Raw genomic sequence first — 22,753 nt, 5'->3', positions numbered from 1 at the left:
TGATACAGCATTCTTCCCATCAGTACTGTGGAGGAGTGCCAGGCCCATGTTGTGCCCGCAAATTTGATTATGCAGTAAGAAAAATGGTCAAGCCTCTGACCTGGTGCTTCTCATTAGGAGTTTAGGAGGGAATGGAGGGACACCAGATCCTTGTTATAACCTCACATTTAAGTGAGGACTGGAAAAAAATGAATCTGCTGATCATGTCTCATAATACCTTGCTCCAGGGGAGGCTGTCTCATTTGCAGCATCCTAGGTACACTTCTGCAAGTAATGGCTCATGCGAGAGTGCATGACCTGAGGTACTCCTTCCATATGGACAGAAAGGGACACATGATGAAATTTTGCATGTGTTAGAGGGAAGAAAGATCCATATCATGAAGTGTACCTTGCCTTCACCACAAATGATGCTTAGACACCAGGAAAAGAAAAGAAAATTTGGTTTAACAATTGGCTATGTAGTTGGCATCATTCTAGTATGTGTCAGCCTGGACTGAGATGGTAAATAAGACTTCTTCTTTCACCAGGGATGGCCTACACCACTTGTAATAGGGCTTCTGCATACTGGATAAATCCTTTGCTGCCTGTATAGTGATTTTTTAGGCAGAGTTTCCCTACTGGACATTCCTACATTGCAAACTCAAACACCTATTCAATAGCATCACAGTAATAGCAGTCTAAACAGGAAAATATCAGAACGTGGGTCCTCCTGCAACTCATACATATTCATAACTGTGTAGTTGCTGAAATATGGTTTCAGCACAATGACAGCACTCCTTCTGAACAAGTGTATGGCACCTATCATACCTTCAGGCCTTTAGATAACTGCTGGGAAGTATCTGTATTTGTCAGAAACATGATCACATCATATTCCCCACAATCTTAACAAGGTGCGCCTAGAGAGCCAAATCACTTTTAACATACCCAGCTGTTACTACATTGCTAGAAACAGATCCCATCAACGCCCTCCAAAGATAACCATAATAATATTGAGGTGGGATCTAAATATCAAACCAAATACTTTCCTTCTAGGCTACTTCAATTACCCAAGCATTGACTTGCACACTCAACAACACTAAAAATTAATATTTTTAGCACTCTACACTTTGTAACACCAAAACGCTAGATCAAAGTGTAAAACTACCAACTAGAGGCTCTAATATAGTTAACCTGGTCCTTACCAACCTAACCCCAAGCACCTCCTCATCTCTGGATAAGTTAAATCTGTCCAAAAATCACAGGCATAGTGGTACCACCCACCACCAAATTAGACCATCTTCACAGACTTCTCAAGTACAAATTTACTTCAGCTTGTAGAAGGAATTCCATGCATATAGTCACAACTGGGAGGCTGTTGTGTTCACCTCCAGTTTTTAGCAGCACCTAAGTAGCTGCATGGGAAAGTCCATACCCATTTGTCTTAAATATTATGGCAAATTCAGGAGTAAATCTTTCTGGTATTAATAGACTATATAACAAAAGAAGGAAATAATTATTTAATAGTTATAGGAAATTCAAATCCCCCTACTTTAAGACAACACAGAAACATGCCAACAAGGAACCTAAATACACTATTAGAAAATATAGAGCAGAGTAAGGTCACTGTGGATACCAAAGTTAGCTACAAATATTTCTTCAGCTATACCAAGAAATTATGGAATCGTGTCCAGCAATAGACTGAGTTCATCCATAATTATAAAACCACACATTCCTGTCCCAAGGATTTAGCCAGTATATTAACAGACAATTTTAGAGCTAACATTACCTCTCCTACTCATATTGTACAAATTTAGTTTCCCCTGAAATTACCTGGGAACAAATCCTAGAATCTCTATCAAATACTTAAAGTAATCCTTCTGTGGGACCAGATAAAATACTAGGGTACATTCCCTCAGTGCCCAGTATGTGTTGTATGTACTTCTTCTTAAACTTTTCTGCCTCAGCCTATCTGCAGAGTTTGTGTCTGATGCCTGTGGCTTCCCTACCTCTCTACAAACTCAGGTAATTATTGGTCCATCAGCATCTCCAGCATTATATGCAAAGCCATGGGACGTATCATAGCAGAACTCATTTATGCACACATAGGCAACTTAGCCTGATGTAGAGCCCACTCAGTTTGAATTTGTGAAGGGTAGGTCCTGTTTCCTGAACCTAGTAATCTTCTTTGAAATGATTAGGGAGGCTGTGGACATGTTGGCATGCTGATTGCCTTTTGACATTATCTGCATGCTAGTATTATTGAAAAATTAGGCAAGGTTAATGTAAACCACTGCATTATCCACTGGATTTCAAATTGGTTATCCAGCAGATCCTAGTATGTAAAAGATGCTTGGACCCTCTCTAAATGCAAAATTGTAATTAGTGGAGTGCCACAGAAATCAGTGCTGGGTCCTCCTCCTGTTTGGCATTTATTTTGCAGATGTCCAAGCCAATAACCCAGAAATGTGGTTGACCAAGTTTGATGACTGCAAACTAGGCATTGTTATACACTAATCTAATGATAATGAACTTCTCCAGCAAGGACTGGAATATGCATGTACCTGGTGCACTGAAATAGTCTCAAGCTAAACGCAAAAAGCGCAGTATAGTACCATTCAGCAAAAAAGATGGTCCCATGTTATACATTATAAGTGGTACTCATCTTCAGACCGATACAGTCATTAGAAACTTAGATACTTAATGTGGACAACCCAGTGTCTTTCGATCATCATGTTTTACCATAGTCAAGAAATCCTTCTGTCTTGCCAAGTTAATTTCCAAGGGAATATCTTCAGGATCTTAATAAGTCATCTTACCACTGTACTCTTCCCTTATCAGACCCAGAATCAAATCCAGTGCCACCTTTGGTGTTTACAAATCCAAGCTTACCACTAAATGATTTTTAACCAAGAAAATTAAAGACCTTAAATTTCTAAACTATTCTAATAGTTTAGCACACCTTTCCTTATGCTCAGTATCCTACTGGCTGCTATGAGGGGACCTGTGTCTTGCTTTTTGATCTATGAAAAACCCAATCATAAACGACCATCTAGTTCTTTGAAAACCAGCAGCACTATAGACACCTGTGCTAGGGACCTAAAAAGTAACAAACACCAAATAAACAGAAGAATCACTGGAGGGATTGATTCCTAACAGTTCATATTCCCTCCCAATGGAGCAAGTTACAATTTCAGGACAAACAAAATACTACTTTGCTTCTAAAGCTAGTCTTGACATTTGATTGGGTAGAACACAAATTTGCAACAAAGTTGTCATATACACACCCCTGCTTGATATGGGAGGTGAGCACTATTATGTGCTTATAAAGGGAAGCAAGAACTTTTAAATCTGAGTAATTAAAGATGTATATGGCTAGGCATCCTATAGTTTCTGTAAACAATTGTGTAGTAATGTTTTTATGTTTATAAAATAAGTTCAGGGCTAAACCAGATGTCCTATGATGCCAGCCTTAGTTGTCTGGGCCTTTCCAAGTAAAACTACCAATAATGCCTAGCTGTCAGCTTTATTTAAAATGTAACATAATTTGCCCTCTGACTTCCAAACTTTCATACAAGTAAATTGGGTGAAATGAAGATGTATATGGCTAGGCATCCTATAGTTTCTGTAAACAATTGTGTAGTAATGTTTTTATGTTTCTAAAATAAGTTCAGGGCTAAACCAGATGTCCTATGATGCCAGCCTGAGTTGTCTGGGCCTTTCCAAGTAAAATTACCAATAATGCCTAGCTGTCAGCTTTATTTAAAATGTAACATAATTTGCCCTCTGACTTTCAAACTTTCATATAAGTAAATTGGGTGAAATGAAGTCCCAAGATCTGCCAGAAAAGGAAGACAGGGAGTAAAAAGGTGATAAAGTGGTAACAAGGGTGCATCTTGACGAAAGCACCAGACTCTCAATGGTGCTTTAATAAACAGAGTAATTTGCTAGTGCTAATGTCAGAGAATACAGGAGTTTCTTAGGAGTACTGAGAGAATACAGCATTTTCCAAACAGTTCTACAATATTCAGCATAGAACTATTAGAAAGCCAAGCAAAAATACAATTCTGAAATTATGGCTTGTGTGATGACCCACCACTGGACCAGTAATCAAAAATAATCAATCCTCACCACTGGTACTAGTGGTGTACATACACTGGGAGGATAACAGGTACACACACGCACAGCATTTTCAGATGCAGCTCTCTGCATCAAGTGCAATTTCCCTTAAGAGCACACAGAGACCACAGTCAGTATGGGCCTGGTTTCTCCCTCTTTCTCCAGATCCCCAGTAAGACTCCCCACTGGCACAGCTATAGAGTTGAGATCTCAGCTGAGTGGCCAAGGCAAGACCTCCAGCAACCCCTCTGTCCAATACCAAGGCTATTAGGAGTGGCCCACACAGTGTCACCAAATAAATATGTAAGTACTCTCAAAACTTAAATATATCTAGACAGATTAGCCACAATAAAAGGTTTAAATATATTTAATAATAAATAGTAAAATAATAAGAAAATGCTCAATGTATATTCACAGTTACATTAGAGTTCAAAATCACAGGAAATATTTAAAACAACATTGTAGGACAGTCTCAAACAAATAAAGAAAAACATCTAAACTAAGCTTTGCTATATTCCTGACTATATCTAAGAGAAGAATACTGTTTTCTAGAAATTTACTTCATCAAAGCAAGACAGATGTGGTGAATGGATCTTCTAGTTGTTGTCATCAGGTCCAAGACAGAATACAGAATGCACTGTCTCACTAAGAGAGTTCTCAAATTAATATCTCAAATATTACTGCTGGGATAGCTTGCAGAATTACATAATTTCTTGTCATCTGACTCTATCCCAAGTGAAACCCCCACCGCTAGAAGTTGGCAGAATTTAGCATCTGAAATAAAAATAAACTAAATGGCTCAAAGTGCAGAGAGGTGCAGAGTAGCAAGACCAAGTGAAAAAAGAAAGCTGCACCAAACTTACACAACCACCACGTTTATTAGCAAAAAATGAAAATAGGATAATATCAGAGCTTTCACGACTGCTCTTGTCGCTTCATCAGACAAACTGAATATCTCTCCAACCAGTATATATCACGTTAGCTATCAGCTGATAGGAATCAGATGTTCCAGTTATACAATTAAAGCAAGCTAATGTTATAGTCAGAGAATGCTATAGTAAATTACATCTAAATTTTTTAAAAAGCCAGTCCATAAATATGCATTTGTGAAAATATAAATAAACATCTCTAAATATATATAGGAAAACTTGTATACACAATATCTATTAAAATATACATAAATATAATATAGTAAATTGTTTAAAAAACAGTCCATAAGTATGCATATGTAGAAGTATACATAGACATTTCTAAATACATATATAGAAAAGCTTGTATGCACACTATCTATTAAAATATGAATATATATATATATATATATATATATATATATATATATATATATATATATATATATATATATATATATATATACATATATATATATATATATATATATATATATACATATATATCAGAATATATTTACATAAAACTATATACAGACAAAACTCATATTAGAAAAATTCTTAAAAAACATATTACTATCTAAAAAAGCCTCATGGAATGATACAGTACTAAGACAATCATCTTGGAACAAAAAATTCTTCATAAAGGTTCATCTAAAACTCATATAAAGGCATATTAAGGCATAAAAACGCACGTCAAAAATATATTAAAAGCATATATGCATAAATGTGTGAAAAGACAAATTATACATATATAAATGACTATAAAAATACTTAACGCCTGAGATGGTGAGACTTCAAGAAAGGTTTTAATGATGTTGTACTATTTAAACCAGGTTATCTCTCAGCATTCAGAGAGAGGATCCATTTTTGTTCAATGCTCTCAGTTAAATTTTCTATTTCACCTCCTCTTACACTAAGGTGAACAACTTGAATATCAAAAAAATTAAAATAGTGTGTGCAGGTCTATCTATATCTGTCTTATTGCAAAGATAATTTTTCAAAAACTTGTTGTTTCTAAATGAAAAAGATGGAATATTGCCTATCTTGTCCATGAGTCCTGGGACCTCATGTAAAATATGCCAATGTCTTTTAATAATGGAAGTTTATTCATTTACATTACTAGAATGCTGAAAAACTATTCTAAACCTATTATTTGTCAAGTTTAAAACATGCCGGTCATCATTCTGTGTGATGTCCATCAAATATGGTTTGCATCTATTGTCCCTTTGTGTCCAAACCTGAACTATAGTGCTCTCAATCTCTTCCTTAGAATAAACTCTATCTAGGAAACCTGATTTCACATTTTCAAGTGCCACTTTTGCTTTATCATCTTCATTGTGTAGTCTTAGAACTCTATATATTTGTCCCTTTAGGACATTTTTGGCAATATGTCTTGGGTGCATACTAGTTCTGTGCAGCAGGGCATTTCTCCTGGTGGGTTTCCTGTATATACTACTGCTACGCCTATTCAATTCAGATTTCCTAACTATCGTATCCAGGAAATTGATCTCAGTTGTGGAATGTTGATGCGTGAATCTTAAAAAAATCAGTGGTAGTATGTAAATAGTTCACAAAATCAGTTAACTCACTTGTAGTGCCCTTCTACAACATTAAGATGTCATCCACAAATCTGCCATACCATAGAATATTCCCAAAGAAGGGATTAACATCTGACATTAGAGAGAGCTGTTCCCAACATACAATGCCAGGTTGGCGTGGCTATGGGCACAAGCAGTGCCCATAGCCATGCCAACCTTCTGGAGAAAGAACTCATTTTCAAACACAAAGACATTATTTTCTAGAATAATCTGTAATAGATTGCAAATAAGTTAAACTTTGTCATTTTCATAACATCTGTTCATAGTAAGAAAATCTCTGATCATATTAATGCCCCATGTGTTAGGTTTTGAAGTAAAAAGTGACTCAGTATCCATAGTAACAAAGATATATTCACTCTCAGTTGTCATTATTCTGTTGTGTAACCTTTCTAGGAACATTTTTTGTATATCTCAGTATAGTATGGCATCCCTCTAATAATGTGTGGAGGTTGCCCTCCACAAAAATGGAGAGTGGTTCAGTGCACTACCCCACACCTGAGACTATTGGTCTCATAGGTGGCATTTGAATGTTTTTGTGTATTTTCAGAAGGCCATAGATTCTTGGGACAACTGGGTTGTTGATGTTAAAATACTTAAATAGGTGTTCATCTATTAGATTCATCATCAACAGATCAAAGATCAAGAAAGACACCTTTTCTATCACTGCATTTACAACTACTTTGTTGACACATTGTTAAGTATCGTTGTCTTGAAGTAAGATTCTCATTTGTCTCAGGTACAGCATTTTATCTAAAATTACTATGCCTCCAACCTTATCTGCTTGTTTAATTTCGACGGAGTGCATATCTTTCAATTCACGTAAAGCAGTGTTCTCACAGCTAGACATATTATGAAAACTGTTACGTGTCTTTTCTAATTGTAGCTGTCTAAAGCTTGTCTCACAGACATTAATAAAAGATTGTATTCCCGGATGAGCAGCTGGGACAAAAGTGCTTGGTTTACTGTATCTTGAAATGTCAGCATTATTATGTCCCTCTATGTCATAAAACATATTTTTTAAGGAAAGACTCCTACCAAGGAGCCTAAGGTCCTTTAACATTTCAGCAGGATCTGCCCGTTTAGCAGGAATAAAGGATAAGCCTTTATTCAGTAATCTGATTTGTTCTTTGCTTAAAATCATTGGAGAGATATTTAGAAGCAAACCTGTATTCAGGTCCGCCTTCTCTTCAGTTGCTGTACTGTGGGTTCCAAATTCTGTTGCTTCTGCATCTTCCCTTGTCTCGTTATGCTCCTCGATTGTGTTTTGAAGGGTAATGGGTTCCTCAATGAGAAATCTCCCTTGGCGTTCAGATCTAAAAAAATATTGTTGTCTGAATTGTTGTCTTTTTGGTGCCAAGCCTGTGAAATCACTGGTACATTACTTGAGGGAGTCTGCACTAGTGCCAGCTGCACTAAGGCACTTATTACTTCATTCAGGTATAAAATTAGTTTTAGAACTTGTAGTGGCATTATTAGAAGGTGCCGCTATAGCAGATGGTTCTGTGCCCAACTTCTGTAAGGTGGGCATGCTATCAGAGCTCCCAGATGTAGTAGCTGATTGGATATCATGGTAGTTGACGTGCTCTTGAGCTACAGACCTTATCCATTCCCTGGGCCAGGAAAATACATTATTATGTTCAAAATCATGTTTGTCTCGCTGCAATTTCTTTAGTTTAGTTTGCTGCAAAATTTTTTTGTAGGAGGTGATATTTTCTTGCAGCTGATCCATCTTATCAGTTGAAATTTCAGGTGAAAAGCTGTTGGAAATTTTCTTCTCCAGCATAATAATATCAGCTTTGAGTTCATCTTCCTTGGGTAAAAAGAAGTTGATCAGTAGTTCCATATATTTGGAACTAAATTGTAAATTCAGTTCTTGCCATTTACAAAGTAGCACAGGGTAGGTCTCACCATAGCTGGGCATATTTAAAATCCTCAAACCTCAAGGAATTATCTTATGTTCCAAAGATGCCTGCAAATGTAGGCGTTGCCATTATAGCCTTTTGTACTTATACATCTTGTTTTCAAGGTCCCTGTAGTGTTTCAAAAATTCAGGTACTTGAGTGCTAATGGAAAGGTCATGATCCATTATATGAGCAGAATTAATGTCAAGCAATGGATTGTCTTGTATCTCCAGGATTCGTAAGAATCGGTCATTAGTAGCTTTTCTAGCTCCTTCATTAATGGAAACTCCTTCATTAATTACAATATCCATAGTACGGTGGTGTGCCCCTTAATGCTGAATAACAGTAACAGAAATGAAAATAAACTAAACAGCTCAGAGTGCAGAGAGGTGCAGAGTAGCAAGACCAAGTGAAAAAAGAAAGCTGCACCAAACTTGCACAACCACCACTTTTTTAAAAATTTTAGATGTAATTTACTGTAGCATTCTCTGACTATAACATTAGCTTGCTTTAATTGTATAACTGGAACATTTGATTCCTATCAGCTGATAGCTAACGTGATATAAACTGGTTGGAGAGATGTTCAGTTTGTCTGATGAAGTGACAAGAGCAGTCGTGAAAGCGCTAACGTTATCCTATTTTCATTTTTTGCTAATAAACGTGGTGGTTGTGTAAGTTTGGTGCAGCTTTCTTTTTTCACTTAGAATTTAGCATCTACCTATTAAAATGCATAGACTTAAGATCTTTGGCAGATGCTGGAAGTCATAAAACAGTTGCATTCCTTCACACTTTCAAAACTAGTAAATAATTTACCCTAGCACAGACATTGTGTCTCTGCTACATTGAAAACTAGAAGATACCATATTTTACAGCCTAGCCATAAAGTCATTTAATTTCAGTTGTTTTTTTTTTTTTTTAATTTAGACTGAAAAAAAGGTGAATGCAGCTGTCTAAAAGTCCAACACAGTAGGTTAAAGTGAAATATAATCAAAAAGACTTAGTCGGATTACCACGAAAAAGACATAAAAATAATTTATTAAGTTAAAAACAGATAAGCGCTTTCGCGTACTCGTCTGGTACGCTTCATCAGATCTAATTAATCAAAGTGTCTGCTTGCATTTAAATAGTATGGTGTAATTATTTATCATTCAATTAATCAATTATCTTAATATATATTAATACAACTCTATAGCAAAAATATATCAATAAAATCAGTCTATATATTGTCATTTCAATAACAAAATCTACAAAATAAATGAGGAAACTTTTGTATGAGATGACAAAAAAAAATATATATATATATATATATATATATATATATTATAAGGTAGAGTGTATATATGACATAAATATATATATAAATATATGACATTGTGAAAATATGTGGTATAGACACTATATAAAAATGTATAAAAATGTGTATAAGAATAAAAATAAAATATATATTGGCTAAGTCATGTGAAATGGAATCAAATAAAATAAAATAAAATGAAATGAAATATGTATGAGTATGTTGAGAATATATGAATTCATGATAACTAGAGTAAACACATGAAAAGAACAGATAGAATGTGTATTCTTATACACGTTTTTATACACATTTTTATACATTTTTATATAGTGCCTATACCACATATTTTCACGATGTCATATATTTTTATATATATTTATGTCATATATACACTCTACCTTATAATATATATATATATATATTTTTGTCATCTCATACAAAAGTTTCCCCATTTATTTTGTGGATTTTGTTATTGAAATGACAATATATAGACTGATTTTATTGATATATTTTTGCTATAGAGTTGTATTAATATATATTAAGATAATTGATTAATTGAATGATAAATAATTACACCATACTATTTAAATGCAAGCAGACACTTTGATTAATTAGATCTGATGAAGCACAGACAGTACGGAAAGCTTTATCTGTTTTTAACTTAATAAATTATTTTTATGTCTTTTTCGTGGTAGTCCGACTAAGTCTTTTTGATTATATTTTTTTTAAATTTACTAGACTGAGGTTAATCTCCTGTATTCCAGTTTCCACTGTTAAAATATATGCATTTAAACACTTACAATAGTGCATGTACATTTCTGTTCTGTTACAGTAGGGCACACTGTGGATCTATTTTAAACACAAGCCTTTTGCAAATACCCTTTTCAGCATGCACTTCTGTACCAGCAGTTTGATATATACATGACATACAGTTCTAATACATTTGTAACACAAGCATCTTATATAGATTATGTTGATATTCAGAAATGACATATAATTATTTACAAAATTCCAGATAGCTGTGCCGGCAGTATCTCCCTTTGTCACCCTCCTTCAAAGACTCAAGCTAGTTTGTCAAGTGACCCTTGAGAAACGTTGCTTGAGAGCGATGAGCCTATCTAGGAATACATTACCCTATACACTGTCTTGAGATTCCAGCTGCCCTGGCATTGCTAGCCCTAGTAAGGTGTTGCACTATTATATCATGTGCCTGCAACCCTAGGCTTCACCATAGTAATTTGAGATTTTGCTGGCAGTCTCCCTGTAGCCATAGGATCTCCCTCAGATTCCTCCTGCCTTCTACTACAAATAGCACCAGAGCCTCCCTATCATGGTAAGGTTTCATCATGTTAACATGGTACAGTTTGCATTCCTGCTTCCTGCCTAGCAGTTCTACCATGTAGTTAACATCAGTGACCTTCCTTACTACTTTGTAGGGTCCTTCCCAAGCTGCCTCCAACTTGTTGTGTCTAACAGGAATGAGAACCATAACCTGCTGCCCCACAGCATGCTCTCTAACTCAAGCATTCCTGTCATACCAGACTTTTTTCTGCTGTTGGGCTTCTGCCAGGTTCTCCTTGGCCAAGCCCATGAGCTCTCTGAGCCTTGTCCTGAGGTTTAGGGCATATGCTACAACAGACTCCTTATGGGATTCACACTCACCCTTCCACTCATCACAAATCAAATCTAGAGGTCCCCTTCTCCTGTCCTAATACAGCCAAAAGGGTGAAAAACCTCTAGATTCCTGGGGCACATCTCTGTAAGCAAACAACAGATGGGGCAGATATTTGTCCCATTCCCTCTTGAACTGGTCTGCAAATACCCATAGCATGGTCTTTAGTGCAGAGTTTAACCATTAGTCTTGAGATTGTAGGGGGTGGTCTTTAGATACTTTACCACAGAGTGCTCCCACAGACAAGCCAGCAGCTATGATATGAAACTGGCACCTCTGTCAGTCAGTATTTTTTCTGGGAAACCTACACTGCTGAAAATCTCTAACAAAGCATGTGCCACCTTTTCTCCCTCAATGGAGGACAGGGCCACTGCCTCAGGGTGTCTGGTAGCATAATCTACTACCACTAGGATATACGTCTTCCCTGTGGAACTTGGGGTACTCAGAGGCTCCACAATATCCAGAGCTACCCTCTGAAACAGCTCCTCAATCACAGACAAAGGCAACAAAGGAGCTTTGACCTTATCTCCTGCCTTGTCTACTTGTTGGTACTGCTCACAGGTTCTGCAGTACCCTGTTACATCCCTGGACATCCCAGGCTAATAAAAATTCTGCATAATACATCTCTTTGTATGCTTTATGCCCATATCACCTGCAAAGGGAATGTCATGGGCTATGGCTAGAAGTGCCAGATGGTAGGCTCTGGGCACTACCAACTGCTGTAGTCTCTGACCCTCTAGCCCTCCCTCAGGGGTCCACTTTCTATACAGTACCCCATTTGTCCCAGTATACAGATTCTCCTTTTCCTGGAGAATCAGGTGCCTCCCTGGCTACCTCCCTCAAGCCTTGTAATGTAAGGTCTGAGAGCCGAGCCTGTCTCAACTCTCTCTTAGTAACCTTTCCCAGATTCCCTTCCACATGAAGTCTGGTATCCTCTGACAGCAGTGCCTCACTGCCAGCCAGGGTACTACTACTCACCTCTGCCCTTGCAGACACTCTGTCCAAGGGAACATCAATACCGACAAGCAACTGTGGCTTACCTTCAGTCTCATTGCTACAGGGTAGCTCCCTCCCTAAAGTAGCCACCTCACCATTCTCACTGCTACAGGTTAGCTCCCTCCCTGAAGTAGCCACCTCACCAGGACTGGTGAGCTGGCTACTTCAGGGAGGGAGCTACCTCACCAGGACGACTGAGGTAGCTCCCTCCCTCAAGTAGCCGCCTCACCAGTCCTGGCTTCAAGTGTGTGGTCTGTCTGAGTCTCCCCAGGCTACCAGACCCACATGCTTGTCTCCAAGCCTGACTGCATGTAACTGCATGAACACAATGTACTGCATTATCAAAATCCTTTCCTATCAGGACATCTGCAGGGATAATCCTAAAACACACCTACATGCTTGCTTTCTTTTCCTCTCTCCCAGTCAAGGTGAACCCTAGCCAAAGGTATTTGGAAAGGGGTCACTCCTAAAGCTCTGCTGGAGTAGACTGCCCAAGCAAGGAGTGCTCCTTTTTAACCATTGCAGGGTTCACAATGGTTAGGTCAGAGGCTGTGTCTCTCTTAATGGTGGCCTGTTTCCCATCTGCTAAGATAGGATATAACTTCTTATGGTAGTTTGGTACACTTGTTGTCTCCAGACAACTTACTGCTGGCATTCTGTCATTCCCACGTACTGGCTCTCCCACCTTTTTTTCCCCACATTGCCTCTGTGGACATCTATATGCTACTTGGCCTCACTGGTTACATTTAAAACATTTAACTCTTGATCCTGGCCATGTACCTGAATTAGTGGCTTCCTCTGCTACTGGCAGACTCTGTTGGGGTGGTTTAGGCTGCCCACCATGGATTCCTTAGACACATGCACAGCACTGGTTATCCCTTTCCTATGCAGTGATGCCCTGCTTGCTAGGTATAGGTCACCCTTTTTCCCCAACTCATCTGCAGTCCTGCATTCCCTATCTACCAACCAGATTCTCATGCCCCCAGGCAAAATGCTATGTGCTTGTTACTTCACCAAAAGGTTTGCCAGCTCTTCAAAAGTGGTGACCTGACACTCACTCACCCATCTATGAAAATAAGTGCTTAATTCAGCAGTATATTCATACATACTGCTCAACCTGATAGACTTCTTCGAGTCTCTCACCAGAGCTGTGGATGAGGGCAAGGTAGTTCACACAGCCTACCTAGATCTTGCCAAGGCCTTCGACACCATCCCTCACTCAGGAATCATAGACAGACTCACTAAACTAGGCATAAACCTCTATGTCATAAGATGGGTTGCCAACTGGCTCACTGATAGAACCCGCACTGTGAAAGCAGCGGACTCTAAGTCTGACTACCGACCAGTTACAATTGGTGTCCCACAGGGATCGGTCATAGGTCCTCTCCTGTTTGGCATCTACTTCTCTGAAGTTCAAGCCAACACAAAGAGACTCTGGCTGATGAATTTCACAGATGATTGCAAACTGGGAGCCATTACTGATTCAGTAACACAACAGTTCCAAGGCAGTATAGAAGCGGAACAACGTAGTCAGGATAAATTAATGAATGAATAACTTTTAATCCAAGTACACAAAATGCAGACAGTATTCTTACCACAATCACAAACAGTCACAGTTGAGCGCGCTTTCACTTTGTAAAATACAAAGCTTCATCAGAACAAAGAGACATTGTGTTAATTCATTAAATACCCATTTGTAAAATTGAATAATTAATTCTTAAAGAGACCTGTCATCCCTTCAGTAATCCAATGTTCACAAAACATAGAACACCTTAAATACCAATTCTAATCAAATACTTACAAAACTGTTTTAAATTTAACTGTATAACTTAAAAACATGTAATATAAATTCATAATATAAATAAATAATATTAAAACATGTAAAAAATGTGTTGAGAATAATTTCTTATGGGTATTAACCTAATAAATAACCCCCCCACCCCCCTTCTTATTATTGTTATATACTGTTAAAAACTAGTGGGAAATATAACTTGTTGTAATGATCATACTTGACAGTACCATCATAACGTAGCCTGTCTATCAACACACTACTAATCCTAATACAATCATTGAGTCCAGGAAGTTTTCCAGCGTCAGATTTTAATTGCCAAAATAACTCTCTCAATTCAACCCTAGATTCCCAGTTTCCTCCACGGGGGTCAGTACCAACCTGTTCCACTACTGCAAACTTAATCTTCATATTTGTACATACCAAAGAGTGTTTGTAGAAGGCATTAGATTCTTTCCCTTTACTAATTTTGTAAAAATGCTCATAAATCCTTTTCCTAAGGGTACGTGTAGTTTTTCCTATATAAAAACTGTTACACACAACACAAATCCCTATATAAACCAATCCTTTGGTACCGCAATTGTAATGTTTACAAGCAGTTAACCTTATACCCCTAGAGGGAATGTGTATAACACTACCCTCAAGAATAAACTCACATTGATGACAAGCTCCACATTTAAAAGTACCTCTTCTTGACCCCCTGGTCCTACACTGATTATCCTTCTTTTCAAATAAATATTTTAAGTTCGTACCTCTCCTTCTAACAAAGGAAGGGTTTGGTGGAACAAAAGCCCTTATGTCATCATTAACTTTCAATATGGGCCAATATTTCTTAATAGTCTCTTCTACTCTACCAGATGTACCAGAAAAAGCGTGTGTAAAGACCACTTTATGTTCTTTTTTGTTCTCACTACTAGTAATCTCCTCTGTAAATCCTAACCCAAGTAATGGAAAATACTTGCTATCCCTGTTTTTGATGACTTCATCCACCAAATAATTTATCATGGATTCAGGGTATCCTCTTTCCAAAAACAAAGAGCTTATAGTCTCCGTCTCTTCTAAAAATACAGAGAACACACTAGTCATCCTTGATGCCCTTATTAACTGGCCTTTTACAATTCCCTTCTTTTGAAAATACAGATGCCCACTCTCAAAATGAAAATATGTGTTAGAGAAAGTGGGTTTCCTGTATAGCCTGGACTGAAAACATTGGTTTGTTATGTCCTTGTATATCGTGACATCTAGGTAATTTATACTAAAATGATCTGTAGTGTAAGTAAAGGTAAAAAGAAAAATCTGTGGAATTATTTAAATAATTTATAAATTACTTAAATTCACTCTCAGACCCCTTCCACAGTATACAAACGTCGTCCAGGTAACAAACATAGAAGGTTAAATGTCTACGCCATTCTGAATTCAGGACAAATTTCTGTTCCCAGTAGTAAAGAACACAATTAGGATATAAGGGGGTGCATGCTGCCCCCATAGCTACACCCTTCCTTTGTTGAAAGAAATCCCCATTAAAATATACAAAATTGTTTTTCAAAATGGATTCAGTAAAATCCATTATCAAAGTAACTGTATTACTGCGTAGTCCTGTCTCAGTGCACAAAATCTCTCTGAACCACTCCAATCCTGTTTCGTGAGGAATACTTGGGAATAACTCGACTACATCAATGGTAGCAAAAAGTGTGTCAGCCTCATATTTGTCTTTAGTTATTTTTCTTAAATAGTCCCAGGAATCATTTGTTATGTGAGGTATAGAATTAATGAATTTTTTCAATTGTGAATCCACAAACATCGCTAAGGGTTCAGTGATACTACCAGCTCCTGCTACTATAGGCCTAAATTTAAGTTTGTTAATCCCTTTGTGCACTTTCGGAATCCCAAATATAGCAGGGACCCTGGGATTCTCAACATACAAAAAATTGAATAATTTCTCATTCATACTTCCTTGTAACAAATGGTCTAACAAATAATATTTAATTTTAGAGTAAGCAATATTGATTTAATTCTGTGATACGACAGTATAATATTCTACATCTGGTAAAATGTTATGTATATGTGTCATATTCATCATTGTACATCAAGACCACTCCTCCCCCTTTGTCCGGTTTCATAACTCTACAAATTTCATCTTTTAACATGTTCAATAAAGTTGTTTCTTCTTCGGACAAGTTAATGTTAGCACAATTGTCACTGTAGTTCATTTGTCTCACATCTTTTTCAATGAACAGTTCAAAAATTTTTAATATTGAGTTAGTTGGAGGATTAAACAAACTCTTCCTGGACATTTCTCCATGGTTTACATATGTGCCTTTGAAATAAATTTGCAATTTCAACTGTCTAATAAATAATTTGAGATCAATTAGTGTGTTAACCAGTGATCCTGGTCTGATGGGAACAAAATGAAATCCCTTGGTAAATAAATTAAAATAAATATCATTAACAACTAGGTCTGTAAAATTGTAAATAATAAAATTGTCTTTTTTACAGACCCTTGAGTCCATCTCAATTAGAGTTGTAGTCTGGTTAGCGTCCTGTATAGTATCAGGGGGTGGGAGCAAACATTCACTATCTATCAGTAATTCCGTGCTTTTCCTGAAAATTTGCCCCCCCCTCCATCCCCTGTAGAACTGGTAATTCTGGCAGGAATGTTTCCTTTGTTTTTCCGCCAACCTCTCGCTTCTCCTCACATTCTCTCCCCCTAAAGGGTGACCATAATGTTCGTTGTCGTTAATATTATCAACATTTTCTGTATCCATTACATTTCCATTGTCACCATTCAAATTCTCTGAAGTGTTGCTGAAAAGTGGATAAGCCCTACCACTTCTATATTCTTTTAATTCCCGATCCAGTTTTCTCATTTTTCTAAAAATAATTTTATCATAATAATTGTCAATTTCCCAAACAAATTCTCAGACTTTCTCTGATCAAAATTCCCACTGTTAAAATCCAAAACCTTATTGTGCAATACATTTGTTTCACCTAACAACACTTCATTCTGACTTTCATAGTCTCTGACCATTAACTTCAACATTTCAATACCAGTCTTATTAAATAATTCAGTTAACTGCTTGTATAGTAAAGAATTCTGTTTAACATTATTAGGGTATTTAAATATTCTTAACCCCTTAGGCACTCTTTCTGTGCCAGTACATTAATTCAAATAGTCAATTTCAAGTTGGTTTGTTTTTAAAGCGTACAGTTTGTCTTTAAAATTCTTGAATGCGACATCAAAAGTCTCAGACCGATGGTTAAATATTTGTTCATTAAAGTTAAATCGTCGACTAGACCAAGTGTCAAAATTAAAGTTGAAGGTGTTCTATGTTTTGTGAACATTGGATTTCTGAAGGAATGACAGGTCTCTTTAAGAATTAATTATTCAATTTTACAAATGAGTATTTAATGAATTAACAAAATGGCTCTTTGTTCTGGTGAAGCTTTGTATTTTACAAAGTGAAAGCGCGCTCAACTGTGACTATTTGTGATCGTGGTAAGAATACTGTCTGCATTTTGTGTACTTGGATTAAAAGTTATTCATTCATTCATTTATCCTGACTACATGGTTCTGCTTCTATACTGCCTTAGAACTTTTGTGTTCCTGGCTCGGTTTGTCTACATTCAGTGGTTATTTAGCCATTATTGATTCTCCAACTGATGTAGATATTCTACACAAAGGCCTGACTGACATCAATGACTGGTACCAGAACCATGGCCTTAAGCTCAATGCCAAAAGGTGCATTGTCATTCCCTTTGGGAAAAATTCAGTGCCCATGAACTAACACATAGGCAGTAGTCCACTAAACACCGAAGTTGTGATAAGAGACCTGGGAACACAGGTTGACAGCAACCTCTCCTTTCATAACCACATTGCCACTGTAGTCAGAAAGTCCTTCTATTTGGCACATCTCATTGCAAAAGGTTTCTCATCCAGGAAGAAAGAGGTCATGATCCCTCTCTACTCATCCCTCATTAGACCTATTATCGAACACAACACCCCGTTTGGTATGTACCTCACTAGACACCTACAACAACTGGAAAGGCCACAAAAATACCTCACTAAGAGGGTCTTAGGCCTTAGACACATGCCCTATATGGACAGACTCAAAAAAGTCCAGCTATACTCTATCTTTTATTGCCTACGTAGAGGCAATCTCTGTTTGACCTACAAAGCCATGTCAGACCCAGAGCTGCTAGATATGCTACACCTAAAGAAATCCCAATCTCTCCATGCCACATGCTCCAGGGACCTAAATCTCATTACCACAATAAACAGAACATGCTGGAGGTACAGGTTATTAACCCAGAGACTTATTATATGCTGGAACAAACTTCCCATTCACATCAAGCAGAGCACTTCATTGGCACTCTTTAAGAGAAATCTTGATGAGTGGATGGGCAATAGGAAGTTCACCCCAAGGATCACTTCAGTGGCCTTGCTTGACAGGGGCACTGGAAACTAACTTTGGGCAGCATGATGCCAGGGAATCTTCTTGGGCTAGGGTTATATAGGCTCCAGGGCAGTTAGCCGAGTACACACCTATGAACCTATGTGCCTTGCACCTATGCTCACAAAACATTTTTCTATAAGCTTCAGGTGTTAACTTAAAACACTCTAATAAACAATTTTCAACTGCATTATAATTTATGCAGTCAGTATCATAAAATTTAGAAACAGCAGTTACAGCTTTACTATGGAGTAAAGGGGTCAGGAACTGTACCCAGAGCCTTTGGTCAACATTATATTGTTTACACACCCTTTCAAACATATGACTAATATTACCAAAATTATCACCCTCTGTAAATTGTGGAAGAAATTTACTGACCTTTATTGCTTCTGGGGTTTAGTTCCTCCCTTATCCATTAGCTCCATGACCTTGGTGAGGAGTCAGCATTTCCTTTTCATTTTGCCTCTGCCTCTCATTTTCTTTGGCTTCCAGGCTTCTCAGCCTCTCTATGGATTCTAATTCCAAATTCTGCAGTCCCTCTGCTGATTCTGCTTCATCCTCCAAGCATCATAGTCTTTCTGCTGATTCTAGTTCTAAACGATTAGCCTCCAGTTCAAGTCTCTTTAACTCCAGACAGGTTTTTAAGTCCTCTGAGGCAAAGTTGAACTGTCCATTTTCTGAGAGTTGTACATCCCCAAGGCCAGTCTGGTTGTCCTCCCGGTTGCTGGTCTGTGATGCAGCTGTGACTAAGGCTGCTTTAGTCAGGTTGGCATGTACCAGTCCTTTGTCTTGGCAAATCTCAGCTCTTTATCAGCTTGCCATACTCTTGTGCTGGCATCCTTACCTGCTCTCCCTAACTAAGGTAACACAAAATAAATGAAACTAGTGTGATATGAGACTCTGAATGTCTACAGTGTGGTTGCTTGAGACTACAAACACCTTCTTTAGTGACCACTGTTTACAGGCTACAAGAATTCAATATCCATACCACTGCCAACCAATAAATATGTGACGACCCACCACTGGACCAGTAATCAAGGAGTCTCAATCCTCACCACTGGCACCAGTGGGGGACATACACTGGGAGGATAACAGATACGCACACAGTATTTCCAGATGCAGCTCTCTGCATCAAGTGCAATTTCCCTTAAGAGCACACAGGGACCACATTCAGTCCAGGACTGGTTTATCCCTCTTTCTCCAGATCCTTAATAAGACTCCCCACTGGCACAGCTATAGAGTTGAGATCTCAGCTGAGTGGCCAAGCCAAGACCTCCAGTACCTTCTCTGTCCAAACAGTGCTTCGTGTCCCTGCCCAAGTAGTTGACATGCACACTCTTTCAGGCTTGATTTACACATACACATACACAAACACACACACACACACACACACACACACACACACACACACACACACACACACACACACACACACACACACACACACACACACACGCACCTGGGAACGACTGGCACAGGTTTACTACCTATGCCTACTTTTGCCCAGACTAAAAGGTAGTTATCACTGCCACCAGCCAACTCTTTATCAGCTACTTTAAAGCCCTTAACAAAGGGTGTCCAAGTTTACTGTGTAATATTAACATTAATATAAATGGTAGTTTGACCAAGAGCAAAGCTATTAGGAGTGGCCCACACAATGTCACCAAATAAATATGCAAGTACTCTCAAAACTTAAATATCTCTAGACAGATCAGCCATGATAAAAGGTTTAAATATATTTAATAATAAGTAATAAAATAAACAAGAAAATACTCAGTGTGTATTCACAGTGACATCAGTATTCGAAATCACATGAAATATTTAAAACAACATTGCAGGACAGTCTCAAATAAAGAAAGCAAAATATCTAAACTAAGCTTTGCTATAGTCCTTACTATATCTAAGAGAATTATACTGTTCCCTAGAAACTTACTTCATCAGAGCAAGGCAGATGTGGTGAATGGATTTTCTAGTTGTTGTCTTCAGATCCAAGACAGAATATAGAATGCACCGTCTCACTAAGAGGGTTCTCAAATTAATATCTCAAATATTACTGCTAGGGTAGCTTGCAGAATGACATCATTTATTGTCATCTGGCTCTATCCCAGGTGAAACTCCCACTGCTGGAAGATGGCAGTATTTAGCATCTACCTGTGAAAATACATAGACCTCAGATCTTTGACAGATGTTCGAAGTCATAAAAAAATTGCATTCCTTCATGCTTTCAAAACTAGTAATTAATTCACCCTAGAACAGGCTTTGTGTCTCTGCTACATTGAAAACTGGAAGATACCATCTTTTACAGCCTAGCCATAAAGTAATTTAATTTCAGTTGTTTTTTCTTAAATTTACTAGACCGAGATTAACTTCCTGTATTCCAATTTCCATTGTTAAAATATATGCATTTAAACAGTTACAATAGTGCATGTACATTTCTGTTCTCTTCCAGGAGGGTACACTGTGGATCCATTTTAAATACAAGCCTTTTGCAAATAACCTTTTCAACACACACTTCTGTACTATCAGTTTGATATACACATGACATACAGTTCTAATACAGTTGTAGCACAGCCATGTTATATAGATCATGTTGATATTCACAAATGCCATATAATTATTTACAAAATTCCACTTAGCTGTGCTGGCAGTATTTCTCTTTGTCACGGCTTGCTCTGAGAAATTTGGATATATTATTCTAAAATCAATCTCCCTGCAGTTTTATGCCATCTGTTTTTTTCTTTTGATACAAACTAAGCAGTTACTGCAGTCAAAAGGCTTTATGCCTTTCGCTGCATTATTTATTTTAGGCATATGCTTCAATGACTAACATTACACCTTCGGATATATCATCAGGTTTTAGTCATGCTAGCTGACATATACCTACTGGACTTACTTTAATGGAAAGCTGAGTGTTGCCTCTCTTCATGTGTTACTGTACTTGCATTCAATTTACTTTACTGCTTAGAGAATATTAATTATGTTGTGATGTTAACTGCAGAAGTTAGGAAATATGAAGCAAAATACTGTCAAATTATTTTTTCTTATAGTATACTATAAAACAGCATTACAATAGAGGATTGTTTTAAGTCTTATAGTGAAAAATGCCTTACTACATTGTAAGATCACTCTTATCTTATGCTCACAGAAGGCCACCCTCAAGAGGTAGAGAAAATGTGATGCCACAAAAAGAGCAGAGGAGTGAAAAGACAGTAAAGACATTGGAAGGATCTGTGACAGGACGACTGGTGAAGAAAAATACAGACAACACCAAAGTTATTGAGCTAATACGTCCTTCACAAGGCCTCTTTGGACTTTATTTTGCTAAAGGAAGCAAAAATTATGATGGAGGTGAGTATTTAATCAAACTGGAATATTTAAGATCTAAAAAAAGGCAAAATAAAGAAGCAGATGGAACTAATGTAAATACTTAACAAAACAGGACTGAAATATCCTGGTGCACTGCATTACTGCATTATTCTTTTTAAAGCCCATCATATATATACATATCTCTCATGTCTGAGTAGGGTTGTTGTAACAAAATCTTCATGCTATAGAAAAGTCTTCTATACAGCAGTAGTGATAAAAGGTTTCAGGAATTTCTGGGAACAAAGTTGATGTATTTCTTTTACAAAAAGAATTGAGGGCCAGGAAGTCTTTCCATTGGTGTTTGAATCATGTATTAAATTGGTAATGTAATAACATGACAAACAGTATATAACTTTAATGCATCCTGTATTATTTATACAAACATTTTAGAACATCAAAGTAACAGGTGTATATTGAATTGGTATTTCTTCACTTTAAGTTTTTTCATTAAGTGTTTTTTATTAATTTATGTAAAACATCCTGTACTTCTTAGTTATCAATGGCTTGCAAAAGTGGTAAGAAGGATAGTGAGACAACTGCTTTTTTTTCTAGCAAATAGCATTTTTTCCTTTTTGCAGCCAGACTGTGAAGGGTGGTCAGCTTTCCTCATTCTGTACTTTGAAGTGTTGATAATATGACTTTCTGTTTTTTGCTTTACCATCACATAACTATTAACAACTTGC

The 22,753-nt window shown here is 37.3% G+C and overlaps 1 protein-coding gene across 2 annotated transcripts in view; it reads left to right on the top strand.

Moving 5' to 3' along the window:
• Positions 1-22,753, top strand: part of LOC122790386 — a 239,908-nt gene that overhangs the window by 143,956 nt on the left and 73,199 nt on the right. For both annotated transcript variants that reach the window (XM_044057900.1, XM_044057899.1), the window contains exon 10: positions 21,850-22,052. In XM_044057900.1, the coding sequence (XP_043913835.1) occupies positions 21,850-22,052 (203 nt within the window). The remainder of the gene's footprint in view (positions 1-21,849; positions 22,053-22,753) is intronic.

The sequence above is a fragment of the Protopterus annectens genome, chromosome 16.part0, assembly GCF_019279795.1.
Source record: "Protopterus annectens isolate FY-2018-M chromosome 16.part0, PAN1.0, whole genome shotgun sequence".
Lineage (NCBI taxonomy): Eukaryota > Metazoa > Chordata > Ceratodontiformes > Protopteridae > Protopterus > Protopterus annectens.
Note: the sequence above shows the minus strand (reverse complement) of the source record. Positions and strands in the feature narration are given on the sequence as shown.